Below are 14,556 nucleotides of genomic sequence, written 5' to 3' on the forward strand. Positions count from 1 at the left end.
TCTTAATCTTTAAGACTTATCTCTTTCACTCTCATGCATGACGCAGGACGTGCTGTTACTCAGTCAGTTCATTCGCTCGGATGGCGGGATGCTCCCACGGCGCATTACAGGTCTCTGTGCTCATGAACATACCAAGATAGCAATTTGTGTGCAGATGGCCCATCGTGCAGGTGAGTTGGAGCTTTCTGATGCTTATGTTTTAGTAAAATCGATGTAATACAACATCTAAAACAGTTTTAAACCACATTTTGTTCATTTTCTACTATAGTTAAACCTACTATAGTGGGGTTGCACTTATGTCACAGTTTGGCCATATTGGAGATACTCAAATGTAAACAACAGCATTTATGGCATGGTTAATATACTACTTAATACGCTGTTCTGCTAATTTATGCTGTCTAAACCACGAGAGAAAAATGTGTGGAAGCTGCTGAATTATATAGAGAAGGACTAAGCAGGAAAGGGTGCAGTATTTTGACAAACTAAAGTTAATAGGTGGAAAAGATACGTGTGAGCAGTATTAAGATATTAGCCTAATATTTCACCTACCTAACCAGAAATAATAAGAACAAACATAAATGTTGTCAAGATTCTTGCTCTGGAAATCCTGGTTCAGTTTGGCCAACCACAAATGCCTTTTTTTTTTTTTTCCTCCGACAGTTTTTTGCACTCTTCTCCTTGATTTGTTAAAACTTATGGCAGTCTATAGCACTCAATGTTTTTCCCGGTCTGACTGTTTAGTACAGCCCAAAACATGACAATAATTGATCATTTTCAGCAGAAATAAACAGCAAAATGTAGCGTTGTTTACGTTTTGTGCCGCCCGCCAATATGGCCGATTGATGATGCATCATGAAAACACTCTATATGGAATACAGAGCCTTGTAAAATTAATTAGTGTAAGTAAAAAACATTTTTAGTTTTTTTTTAAAATACCAAACACCCAAAAGTTGTATTTTTTAATATTTAGAATTTTAAAGTAATGCGTTATTTTACTAGTTACTTAGAAAAAATCTGATTACATTACATTATATACATTTAAACCTAAAATCTTAATGCAAAAAAAATAGCATTAGTTACTCTTATCTGTTTTGATGTACATATTAATAGCTAAGATCATGTAACCTGTTCCCTCTCATTTCTTTCCAGGTCTTCTACCAGATCATAGACCCCCCTTACCTGAAGGCCACGTTCCAAAACCTAAAGCCAACCCGCCTCTCAACCGGTACGGTCACCTCAGAAAGCAGATATTTTTGTAACATACTTGATAATGTTTTTTTTTTTTTTTTTTTTAATTAGGTACATCACACTGATCAAACAATCTCTTATTGTCTGTTTCAGGTATCTGACACGTTACTCTGTAACGTCTGTCAAGCCCATCTACAAGAAAGGGCTGAAGTGGTGTAAGAAGAGAATGAGTGTAGGACATCCTGCCCTGAAAAACAATGTCAGATACAGCCCCAAACCACTGTACATAAAGCACTGATGAATACTCCCAATCACTTTCTAGATGGGACAGAGAGGATCTATGGCAAAAGGTTTGCATCTTTTCATTGTGCCTCTGACACAAAGAGACTGTTCATTGATGAACCAGAGTGAAACCCCACTGAAACATCAAGATGTAAATTCAGAAACTGCTGTAACGTCCTGAAGTGAACTCTAGAGCTATATGTTCAGCCGTCTGATTTCGCTTTCCACAGTGTGATTTGAAAATAAAATATTTACCTCACTTGCAGCTGTTTCTAAGTTTGCATGTGTTTGCGCCAGAGAAAAAACATTGTACTTTCCAAACATGTTGACATGTTTATGTTTTCCTGAAATTAAATAACACAGAAAATTACAGTGCAAGTAAAGTCACAGAATTGACTGCACATTCACGCTTAGAGCAAGATTAAAGCTTTTGCAGGCTTTAAAATGTGGCACTAATACTAGAAACACTCCTTTTGGCTGCTATAACATGAAGGGCAGGTCAAGGTTCATAAGTCCGTCTCCCATGTAGATGTACCCATGTTGAGGGGTCTGGGGAACATGGAAGAAGGTGAGACCCAGCCAGAGCAAACTGCGTAAAACACACATAGTGCCGCCCCGCTCAAGCTGGAGGCTCCATGACCCTGCATGAGGAACACACACAGTAAGCAAAAATGACTAGTTATCCTACTGTGCAAGATCAAAGAAGGCAAAAAGCATTTTGCATAAACTGAACCTGAATTTTCAGCCATTACACATAACCACTGACAGAATCCAGACTGTGATGGTGTGACAGACGCAGAGTAAAATCTGGAGAAGAAAGTCGTGTGACAGAGAGTTGGCTCGGTTATGGATAACTATTATCACAGCGGTGTATAAAGAAGAGGCGTTCTGGGGTCTTTGTGTCTGGGTGGCCCCTTCATCCAGCTGCCGACGTTGGCTTGCGCCCAGTACCGCAAAGCTCAATGCCAGTGAAGTCTGTGTTTGAATTGCAGCACTGAACATTAACTGCTAACAATGTTTAACCTAAAACACTCAAAAATGTCCATTGTGACTGTGCTTTATTATGAGTTCAAATATTTATAGTTCCATCACTAATTAGAAAAGCTTTTGAGGATAATATGTAGTAATTCGATTTTCCAATTCAAAAGATGGGAAGAGAGGTATCAGAAAAGGTACATCCATCAACACTGAACAAAACCGTTTCATTTACAGTGATACTTGGCTTAAAATCATGTGGTTATACAATATTTTCTGCCTTTCCAAGTTCTTGGGAAATCTCCCTACTTTTTCCTTGTCCAGGCTACATTCAAGGAAACCTGAGTGAAGTCAAAGCGGTGGTAAATACCACCGCCCATTCCCAGTATCCTCTACCCACTATTAAAGGCGTCCAGATGAACCTGTTCACCTCTGGCACTTCTTGAGAGGGGATTGGGTTTTTTTCCAGCTGATTGGTCAAGGGGAAAAGGAAGAAAGTGTTACGCAGGGTGGGTAAATGCCCTCTGTCTGAGACCTGCTCTACTTCGTTTTCTAGAGACGAAACAAATCAACTTAGCCTAGTATTGCCTGAGGTTAGGGGCCATCCCTCAGAGAGGGAAATTAAGGAGAGATCACCTCCTTTAATGAAACAGCTGAGATGTTTCTACCACACTTAAAGTCTGGGCATGTGTCCAGTAGGTCGACTGTGCCTTCAAACTCCACTGAGAAACAACAAAGCGGCATTTGCCTTCTAAATCCGATAACTATTCCCACTGAGGAAATGCTGTAATTTACATAATCTTTGATTTGCAATCATGGACTTCTCCTACTGTACATCAACTGTCTTTACAGAAGGTCACTCTTATGCCAGAGTCATATGCCATGTTTTCAGTAATGCTCTAGTACGTTGCTCAGTATGTTAAACAAGTCAGATTCCATCTGGTTAAGATTCAGGATCAGCAGAACCAGATATTCCTTGAGGAACTCGATGTTAAACAATCAGTAGTGGTCTGTAGCCTGTAGGCAAGCAATGGGTAATGCTTCATGAAGCATGCTTGATGAATACCTTTCAGCAAGCTTATGTCTGACTTGAATTTGCAGAAAGCAGCAACAGACAAATAGTTTTCTGAATAACTGTTTTGTTAGTTCACTCCCAACAGACAAACATGGAGGGAAGACACACCAAGATATATGAGTGGGAAAATGTAATCGTTGTTGCAGAAAATGGCAATCCCTCAAACGTTTCTTCCCAAAAAGAAAAGAGAACAATGGGATCATAGTTTGCAGAACAACACCCCAGATGTCTCCTTGGCTTTCGCTCGGCCTTAGGCAGCTGCCAAATCATATCTGTCATTAACCCAGGGAAATCCAGCTACGGGGATCATGGGATGCCTTGCAGAAGGATTTTTACACCCTCCTCATATTTCCCACCACTATTAAGACTTCCTAAATGCAATTTGCATGTCAGCATCATTTTTTGGAAAGTATGGTGGTGTTAACAGGTGTTGTTCACCTTTAAATAATTAAGTCCAAAGCAAAAACGGGGTCCGACTTCAATGCAAACGTTTCATTAGAGACTCCCACAGTACCTTCAAAAACAGTTTTGTGACTGGAAATCAAACCGCATCAAGAATAAGTCATCATGGTAAAGGTAATGAAAGATGGTTGCTTTTAATTACCTGTGGGAACATCTTCACTCAAAGGATCCAGGAAGTCAATAGCAGGGTTTAGGTGAGACATTTCCAGGATGGACTTCTTTTTCAGGTTAACTGGCTCATGGAAGTGCAGGTAGTTGCAAAGTTTCGCAGCTTCAACAGGATCCAGACCTGCGATCAAATGTAGGTTAATCATAAGTCCTCTTTTTCCTGGACATGTCTTGACTGGGATTTCTAAATTGACTAAAATATCTCATTTTTGGCTTTGTTTCATTGTGGGATCTACAGAAAACTATTTTTACTATTTAAAATAACTGTTTTCTATTTGAATATATTTTAAAATGTAATTTATTCCTGTGATTTCAAAGCTGATATTTCACATTTTTACTGTACTTTGGATCAAATAAATGCTGGCTTAGTTTGACTTTAAAAAACAATAAAATCTTCCTGTGGCTGGTAGTGTATAATGTATGAGGGCGTCCTAAAAGCCAAAACCTGAACATTTTTTGGCATTTTAACAACCACAGCCAGGGAAAAAGAGGCTATATGGTCACCCTAATCATGCATGAAAAACCTAAACTGATCTAGGGTCTGGCAATTTAGATAAATGACAACATAACTGAAGATTGATTACAAAAAAGTGTCTTCAGAGAACTGAATGGATTCCGTTTTACTAGGAAATGGAAACATACAGGCTTTAGTTTTATACTCACACAGCTGCATATGATTGCCGGGCGGAAAACATATACAAACACTTGTGAACTGCTAAAAGTTTGGCTGTAAGCATACCTCCAAAGCTTCGGTTTGTCTGCACTTTGCCGCCGGGGCTCTTGGTAAATGCACCACGTGGCACTACAGACGCATCTTTATCGATGTTTGACACGGTCGTTGCCAATCTGCTCGCCTCATTCACTTTCACCTGCAGAAACGGAGGCATGTTAACCATTTCATAAACATTCAACAAGACACTCGCAGTCTACCATGTTTACTCCATTATAAACCATGAATAAACAGAAAACCGAATAAATAATAACAGTTGTTTTACATCCAAACATTACCACGTCCAGATAAACACAACGTTCATTTTGTGTATGTTTCCAATTTTCCCTGAACTGTTTAGACTCTGTGATTGCTAAAAATTAGAGATTGGTCAACATGTTTTATAACATGCCACAATCTTGAAATGCAGATATACCACATTAATCAAGAAAGATGGGCTTTTGTTCATTTCCTTCAATCTATTTTTCCTACTTCCAGAATGCTGCATGCTCGTTATAACCCCATCTGTGTCGTGAAACCCAAACGCCCCTCCTCTCACCGTGACCTCTTCCTCTGTGGCGTCGTCCCCCTCTCCTTTAATGCGGATCTCTGTGTGCTCGTATTCATGGGACGGGTCGCCCGTGAATCGCCCCTTTGCTGCAAATGCCACATCTGCAATCATGGACTCGGTGGCTGGGGGGAGCAGGTGCCAATCCATGCAGTTTAAACTGTTTAATGACAAAAAATTATCAAATTAATTATAGAAAGAACATGATTCATCACTCACTAACAAGACTAAACAGACATTGGTATTGAATATCACAGTTTTTCCAAACAATACTGACACAATGGGTCTTGCGAAATAAAACACATTTATATGCCTATTATTTCTTTATATATAACAATCATAAAACAGTTTCACTAATAAAATATTTTTATTTTCATACAAGTTGTGGAACTTTCAGTAGAATGACCACCATATTAAGATTACAGTTTCAACTGTACTGAAATGACTAATTAAACCAATAAAAGTTATTTTAATTCATTAAAATCGCAAGAATCAACTTTTTACTGTCAAACTTCACACATGATCACAATGTTCTGTTTAAACAGATTTCCTACCTGTACAAGGACTTTCTGTTTTTCATTTCATCGTCTTCAACTCCTTGAGCAATAAAATAATCGCATTTTATCCCCAAAATCTTTCCCCAAAATAAAACCCGGCTGAATTTGTAGTTTCTCTTCAGAATGATTAGCGAGGTTTGAAGAGCTGCTCTCTGCTCACTGCTCAGGGTCAAACCATTACCGGCGGCTAAATCCAACGAGTAGTGCAAAGACTCAGAGTCCATTTCAAAACTATTTACTGACAAATCAATATCTGTAAAAGAATTACACTTAATGCTTGAGCGATTTGTATTTATTTCGATTATTAGAGAACTGACGCTAGCAAGCTAATCAGCCTCACTCTCCGGTTACTCTGTGGTTGCCAAGGTAAACAAATGCCCTAACCAGAGCCATAGAGAAACATCTTTCTCTATGGCTCTGGCCCTAACAGCCTGTTGCTATAGCAATGTGTAAACATTAAAAACATTTAACTAAAATATATATTTAATTCACATTTGAATTAAACGTTTATTATGTTTTTTAAATAATTAATCTACTCAGAAATATTTTTTATGGTCATGATGATAATCGATCTAATTTAGTTAGATGTCGGCACAGATGACATTAGCTCACGTGAGGCTCATCATCAAACAGGAAGCATGTGACACAGCTGGCAGGATGTGTGTCGAGTCTGACCTAATGCCCTCTGCGTGATACCAACAGCTTCACACGCGGTATGTGTGAACTAGTGCTGTTAACAGCAGAAGTCAGCTGCCTGTTGAGAACACATTAGCGTGTTTATGTGTGTGCAGACAGAGGCTGTGTGTGGCAGCTTGTTTAACCCTTGTATGGTGTTCGGGTCTGTGAGACCCGTTTTCAGTTTTTTTCAAAAGAAAAATTAAACAATTATTTTTTCAACCTGAAATTCATTGGCTTTGGCTTATTTTCTGTGAAGAACATAAATCCGAAAAAAATTTCAACGACCGCATACTGTACCTCCCCCCACGCATTTACATTACATACAAGGTGTTCGGGTCCACTGGACCCAGGTCTAATAAAAGTGTTGAAAGTGTAGGTCCAGTGTTCCTACACTCTGTCTTCATCCTTTCTGGCGATGCTGTTTTCTTCCCCTCCCCCTCCTGCTCCCGCACAAAGTTGAAACATTGTTGAAAATTCAACTATCAACACTGTCTGCTCTTACATTCCCGCACATTTTATCCTCTCTCTTGCGGGAACCGAGCTTTATTTTCTCATACCCTGTCCCACCTGCAAATTAGGGGCATTATACTATAAATAAGACTTTGCCAGTGTGGTTCCTTATCACAACTGATCAAGATGGCCAAAAGATTATCTGCTGCGAGGGCCTTGCAATTGATTTTGGAAGAGAGAGGAGCTTCTGATGATGATGTCGAGGAAGAGGTTTCAGAATATGAGGATCACATTTCTGAAAATTCAGAGTCTGACAGTGACTTTGAAGAAGAGGATGAGGTTGAGCACCATTTAGTAACAAAACGAAGACGAGTACCCCATCAGCAGCCAGCTCCAGGACCAGAGCAAGCCCACCAGAGAGCAAGTGAAGAAATATGGATGTCAAAAAACGAGACGCACAATAATTCTTCAATGTGATCTAACAAAGGTAAAGGGGAAAAATTAACCATGTTTGCTGTTCATATGGCTTGTAATTGGGATGAAGTAAACATTTGTTGAGTAATTTAACATAAAATTGTTTGATAGTGTTAATTTGGAAAGCCAAAACTCTAGCGGGTCCACCAGACCCGTGGACACTGGCTGAGTAACAAAAATACGAACACCACACAAGGGTTAAGATGATGACAAACACAAGTAGAGAGGAAAGTACGATTTTTGGCTTTGCACAGGCATTAGAAAACGATTTCGTCCCAAAAGTTCAAATCTATTCCATATCTAATTATTAATCTATATCTAATTATTAGCATTTTTACATAATTATTCTGACAATTAAGAATACCCCCCCCCCCCAAATAAAATAATTAAATAAAATTTAAAATACAATAAAATACATTTATGATAGCATTTGTTGAGCTGTCTTTAAATTATGCTTAATAAAAAAATACATAAACACACACACATCTGGACAGAATGATTTGCAATAACTTATTACAGTCAGTGTTATTATTGAGATATTATAGTTTAAAAAAATAAAATCAATACATTTTTGATAGCATTTGTTCATCTGTCTTTAGGATGCTGAAAAAAAATTCAATCAAAAGAAATTTACAAAAGTGATTTTATGTGCATAGAAAGCACATTAAATGTAAGTATAAGGTTTCAAATAAGTTTTTTGAGAAGAAAATGTCAAAATTTGGTTGAAATAATGTTACATTGTTGGTATCTCTGGACAGAATAATTTTGCGAATAACTTATTATAGTTATTGAAATACTATAGTGTTTATTACTATTTTGAATCAGTTTTTATTTTTATATTTTCCATTTTCATTTTAATTTTAGTTAAATTTTTAATACTTTTGTTGTGTTTGTCACTTTTAGCAGTTTTTGGTTTTTCAATCTATAACATCTATAGTTTTTATTCATTTTATTTCTGATTTATGTTTAGTGAGAAACGTTGCTTTTGCAACTAGCTATTTTACTTTATTTCAGTTAATGTTTATTTTATTTCAAGTAACTTTTTTATGGTTTAAATTTTAATTTCAGTGTAAGTTAACTCAAATGTTATAAGAATCATCATTATTCTAAAAAGAAATGGTTAATTGTCATGAAAATAATGCCAAAAAATATATAATATTTTATTTTAATATATATATATATATATAAAATATAATATTTTATTTCCGTTAAATTTTTGGTAGAAACTCTAAGTATTGTGCATGGTGGTTTCTGACATCTTATATTTAGTGAAACTGATTTCTTTCTTTCTTTTTTTTATAAAGGTTCTTTATTGGCATCGATGGTTCAGTGAATAACCTTTAACACCCATTAAATCTTTCCATTGCACAAAAGGTTCTTTATAGTGGTAAAAGGTTCTTTAAATTTTTCAAAAAAGTTCTTTATGCTAAGAAAAAAATGTTTCTTTTAATAACAATCGTCTAGTCTTTGTGTGAAGCTGTCATTTTAGTTTTTATTAGTTTTAGTCACGTAATCATAATCTTTTTAGTCTAGTCAAGTTTTAGTCAACTAAAAGTCTAAGCATTTTAGTCTTATTTAGTCAGAATTATCCATGACTATTTTCGTCTAGTTTTAGTCAACGAAAACTGATGACATTTAGTCTAGTTTTGGTCAATAAAAATTGTATTTTAGTCTCTTTTTTTATTTTTTATAAGTTTATTTACAGATTAATTCATTTATACCTTGTGTAAGTAAAATTAATTTTTTTTTTTTCGTAGCACAAGTTGATTTATTTTATGAAACTGAAAGCAACATTAATTGAAAGGTTCTTTGAGGAACCAAAATGGTTCTTCTATGGCATTGTTTTGAAAATCCCCTATTGCACATTTATTTTTAAGAGTGTATGTCTGCTCTACAGCATAAGCTTTTTCCTGCATGGCAAACCCTTAACAAGCAACATCCGTTACAGGTGTCAAGTGCTTAGCACTCGAGCGCTCTTAAAGCAGGTCCCTGTGTGAGCGCTAGCGGGCTCATATGTCTGCATTACTGTGATTAGGGACGGTACCTCAGCGCTGTCGAGGAACGGTTAGCCACAAAGACCTCGTTGAGTTTGCGGCACACAAGTTGAACACGCACACAGACGCACGGCCTCATTCACAGGAGATTAGTGGCCACAACATCACACCCGCCTCTGGCTATAACTCACAAAGAAAGAACACCACCAGACGGGGGAAGATCTCACACAGGAAGGGGAGGATGAGGAGGAGAGCAAGAGGGTGGGAAGGAAGTGAAGATGTCTGTATTTCACTTCTTTGGACAGATTTGTCTCATGCGTGTCTCAACTGGTAGAGTTCAAAGTGACTTATTGAGAAAATTCATAAGGCCTCGTAGGTGCACTAACATTGCTTGACCCAGCTTTGACATATACTGCATTGGGTGGAATGCATTACTGTAAATTAATTGCTATTTCCTTTACAAATTTCGGTAATTTCATTAGTTACTTCTGTAATAAATACTGCATAGACTATGCACTATGGAATAATTGCATATCAAACAATAGTGGATTTAACATCAAAATTTATAGTGTATGTTTTTATGTAAGCTTTTCCCTTTAAATATGTTGGCCAGTGCAAGAATAATTTATGCAATATGCAAGTAGTAATATGTATTTATAATTACACTGTTGAAGATGTAATTAGTAGCTATTATATATTTTAATTTTTTTAAATCAAGTTTTTGTAATCTTATGTGCTTTTGTCATTTTTTTTTTTTTGTAAAATTTACTTAGCTTTAAAGCTTTTTTGTTTTATTACTTAAAGGTATTTCCTGTTAGCTGCCATAGCAACATTTTTTTTTTAATGATTAAATTTTAAGCTTAATTTAAAGTGCATAAACAAATATTTTAACTTTTTAAATATTTAAAATATTATTTCTAACATTTTTCATTTTAAATTTAAATTTAATTATTTCTCTATATATAACTCTCTCTCCCTATATATATGTATATATATGGAGAGAGAGTTATATATAGAGAAATAATTTTATATATATATATATATATATATATATATATATATATATATATATATATATAGTTCTGATATTTTTAACATTTTTCATATTTCAAATTTTCAAACTTTACTTTGAAAAGCATAAACAAATATTTGTCATTTTAAAATATTAAATACTTTTTATTAAATGTTAAATGTTACAATATTTTTTGTAACATTTATTTTATTTAATTATTTCTCTCTCTCTCTCTCTCTCTCTCTCTCTCTCTCTCTCTCTCTCTCTATATATATATATATATATAAATAATTATGCTATTATTATATTTTCAGTTTTAATTTTCATTTTAGTTTAATTTTGTTTTCTTAAGTTTTGTTACACTCTAAAAAAAAAGGCTGTTAAAAAAAATTCCATATTTATTTTCTACAGGTTTACTCTATTTTATATCACTCCAATATGAATTTCTTCCATCTGTACAGTTCTCCAAAAGATGCATAAAAAAAGTGCTTGACATGAATTATATGTGCATTGTGCTTGTCTTCTGATACCATACCATCGTTGACATATTTTAGTATAATAACCACAAATATTATTCTAGCACAAATAAAAACTTAAATGTAAGTATGTTCCTCATAATTTCTTCCACACAAGAAAAAAAGTCATACGGAACGACATGAGGCTAAGTAAACTATGACAGAATTCCCCTTCAAGCTAAAGAGAGCTGTAGAATTACAGACTGCAGTTTCAGAGGCAGATTTCCTGCTGTCAAATTCTGTTGACGATCAGATAACAGAGAAAAATCCCAATCTGGGAATTCTCCCTCTAATTCTTCAGTTACTTTACTCATTTCTGTGTCTCAATTTCTTTCCTAAGCAAACTCCACAATCCTTCAGAGACGTCTGGCAAGGAAACAAAACTTTGCTATTAGTTTTCCCCTAAAAGTTGTGTCTGGGTGAAGTGGAATAAGTTTACCCCCAGGGCTTGGAGAGGGTCTATTACTCTCGGCTCTGAGAACGGTACCTTACAGACCACCAGCGTTGCCATGGGAATAATCCCCGCAGACAAAAGGGAGGGATCAGAAGGGGAAATCAATGCAGTCGGGCTTTGTGGTTGGCTGGCATAGAGATCAGTCAAACGTACCCCGGGTCAGGAGGTCAGAGGCATCAATCACGGCTTCCGAAAAGAGCGCGGACCATCTGAAAAGAGGAGAGAAGAAGGGAGGAGAGGAGGAAACATCTTCGTCTGTCTTAATGGACGGATGAATCATCTTTGGAGTATTTCGAGGCACCATATATACAAGTACAATAATAATTGGTTCCTGTAGTTTGAAAGACCAAACGCAGCTGGAGACGAGCCATTCAGTGTGTATGTGTGTGAATGACATGACAGAATCCACATCTTATCCAGAGACCAGGTTATAGAACATTTGCATAGCAGTGAATGGGTGCCATCAGAATGAGAGTCCAAACAGCTGATAAAAACATCACAATAATCCACACCATTCTAGTCCATCAATTAACATATTGTGAAGCAAAAAGCTGTGTTTGTAAAAAACAAAATCCATCATTAAAGGAGAAGTTCACTTCCAGAACAAAAAAATTACAGATAATTTACTCACCCCTTTTTCATCCAAGATGTCTTTCTTCAGTCGTAAAGAAATTTCAGGAATGTTCTCCATATAGTGGACTTCTATGGTGCTAGTTTGAACTTCCAAAATGCAGTTTAAATGTAGCTTCAAAGGGCTCTAAATGATCCCAGCCAAAGAAGAAGGGTCCTTTCTAGCGAAATGATCAATTAATATCTAAAAAAAATTACAATTTATATACTTTTTAAGCTTAAATGCTCATCATGTCTAGCTCTGCGTAAACTCTGTGTATTCCGGTTCATGACATTTAGGGTATGTCAAAAAAATCTCATCTCATTTTCTCCCCCAACTTCAAAATCACCCTGCATCACTGTTTTTTTTTAAAGGGCATTTGACCTTCCTTGCACATTCACTTTGTAAACACTGGGTTGGTACTTCTGCAGCGATATAGGGCAATTTTGAAGTTGGAGGAGAAAATGAGATGGGAGTTTTTCGACATACCCTAACTGTCTTGAACAAGACAAGCATTTGAAGTTAAAAAGTATATAAATTGTACATTTAAAAAAAATAACCGATCGTTTCACTAGATAAGACCCTTCTTCCTCGGCTGGGATCGTTTAGACTGCATTTTGGAAGTTCAAAGTCGCGAGCACCATTGAAGTCCACTATATGGAGAAAAATCCTGAAATGTTTGCCTCAAAAAACGATTTCTTTACGACTGAAGAAAGAAAGACATGAACATCTTGGAAGACAAGGGGGTGAGTACATTATCTGTAATTTTTTGTTTTGGAAGTGAACTTCTCCTTTAAGGTATTTTAACTTTAAACCATAACTTCTGGCCAAAATATGAGTCCACAATTCAAAATAACGCTTCCTACAATTTAAAAGTCCATCCCCTGGTGTTCTCTCCCATCAAAATCCACCAATATTTTAACTGTTTTGGACTGTTTCCGCTTATAAAAGGTGCTTATTATGGATGGAGGACCCAGAAGCAATGGTTAGAAGTTGAAAAATGTCTTAATTATGGATTTGTTTCTTAAAAACATGCAGTTTTTGACTTCACAAGTGTTTCTAATCAGCCTTTTGTACTCTCATTCTGACGGCACCCATTCACTGCAGCAAGTGATGTCATGCTAAATTTCTCCAAATCTGTTCAGATGAACAAACAAACTCATTTGGATGGCCTCAGGGTGAGTACACTTTCAGTAAATATTTATTTTTTGGTTGAACTATTCACCTAAGGTTTCAGGAACGACTTACATCCTCAAGCTTATATTTAGTGTTAAGAATTTGTTGAAATCTACAAGCAGAAGCATGATGAATGGTAACTGTGATGGCTGTCTTAACAAGCAAAGCTAATAAAAGAAACAGTTTATTTACTATCCTAATTGTTGATTTTACACCCCATCCTCCAACAGCTGTTTTCAGAGATGCGAGAAGGTTTTTCTGGATTGGCTACAGCTGCCAACACTTGACACACATTATAACCAGACTGCTTCTTTGGTCTGGGAGTTTTGCTACTTTGAGGCCCCCAGCAAACACCATTCGGTGAAATCAGATCTCAGCCCATTTAAAGAATTAATACATTGTTTTATTTGATTCATATGCATCGTTTGTCTCAAGTTGCATATGGGCGTTTGCATCATTAGGGCTGTAAAGCCTTCTGAGGGTTTACTGTGGTGTCAAACACCATAAATGCTGTTATTTCTGGCTCTCACAGAATGAAATAAAGCTGTAAAATACATGTAATCTTCATTTATATGACTGTATATCGTTTACACCAAATATGTGACCTCTAGTTTGATTTACACAGTATTGTGTATAAAGTATGAGATATATCACACTACACACTCATACTCCCCAAAAAGCTTAAAATTTTGAGCAATAAAATATCAAGAAACTTAAAAATGAACCAACTTGGCACCAATAAAAATCTACAAAAACGACCAGTGATACCCTGTTTATATATATATATCTATATATATAAATAAAGTTTTATACACACACACGCGCGCACTCATTGGATCAGTTTCTGTTCTTATGCAGTTTTGAATGCTGATTCTGGCATTTGGAGCCAGTCACTCGAGTTTTTTGGGCTGCTTATGGTGTTAAAATAAGACGATTTCGCTCTAATGACTAATGAGCTGAAAACCGCAGTCAGGAGAAATGTGTCAAGTGTGTGTTTGGAGGACGTTCATTCATCCATTTCCAGGAAAATCTGAGGCTTAAGTCTATGAGACTCAGTGTTCAGAGGTTGAGCCGTTTAAATGACCAGACGCTAAAATTCGGTTTCTGTTCCACTCATATAATGACCATACAGAACAAAAACATCAAAAATTTCCCTTTATATCCACAATATCTTCATTGCATTACAGCTGAAGGAATAAATATGATGCC

At 36.2% G+C, this 14,556-nt stretch overlaps 2 protein-coding genes across 2 annotated transcripts in view; one reads left to right on the forward strand and one right to left on the reverse strand.

The window, feature by feature from the left end:
- Positions 1-1,735, forward strand: part of mrps18a (mitochondrial ribosomal protein S18A) — a 3,127-nt gene extending 1,392 nt beyond the window's left edge. The window contains exons 4-6 of the mRNA XM_073838415.1: positions 24-170; positions 1,150-1,225; positions 1,342-1,735. Coding sequence (XP_073694516.1) covers positions 24-170; positions 1,150-1,225; positions 1,342-1,486 — 368 coding nt within the window. The 3' untranslated portion in view covers positions 1,487-1,735. The remainder of the gene's footprint in view (positions 1-23; positions 171-1,149; positions 1,226-1,341) is intronic.
- A 55-nt stretch (positions 1,736-1,790) lies between these two features.
- On the reverse strand, positions 1,791-6,335 carry rsph9 (radial spoke head component 9). The gene is made up of 5 exons (XM_073838414.1): positions 5,982-6,335; positions 5,419-5,587; positions 4,890-5,019; positions 4,125-4,271; positions 1,791-2,111 (listed from the first exon to the last, which is right to left on the reverse strand). Exons 1-5 carry the CDS (start codon positions 6,206-6,208, stop codon positions 1,951-1,953), a joined length of 834 nt encoding a protein of 277 aa, XP_073694515.1. The 5' UTR covers positions 6,209-6,335; the 3' UTR covers positions 1,791-1,950.
- Positions 6,336-14,556: the final 8,221 nt, after the last annotated feature.

Source organism: Garra rufa, chromosome 4 (genome assembly GCF_049309525.1).
Source record: "Garra rufa chromosome 4, GarRuf1.0, whole genome shotgun sequence".
NCBI classification, from domain to species: Eukaryota; Metazoa; Chordata; class Actinopteri; order Cypriniformes; family Cyprinidae; genus Garra; species Garra rufa.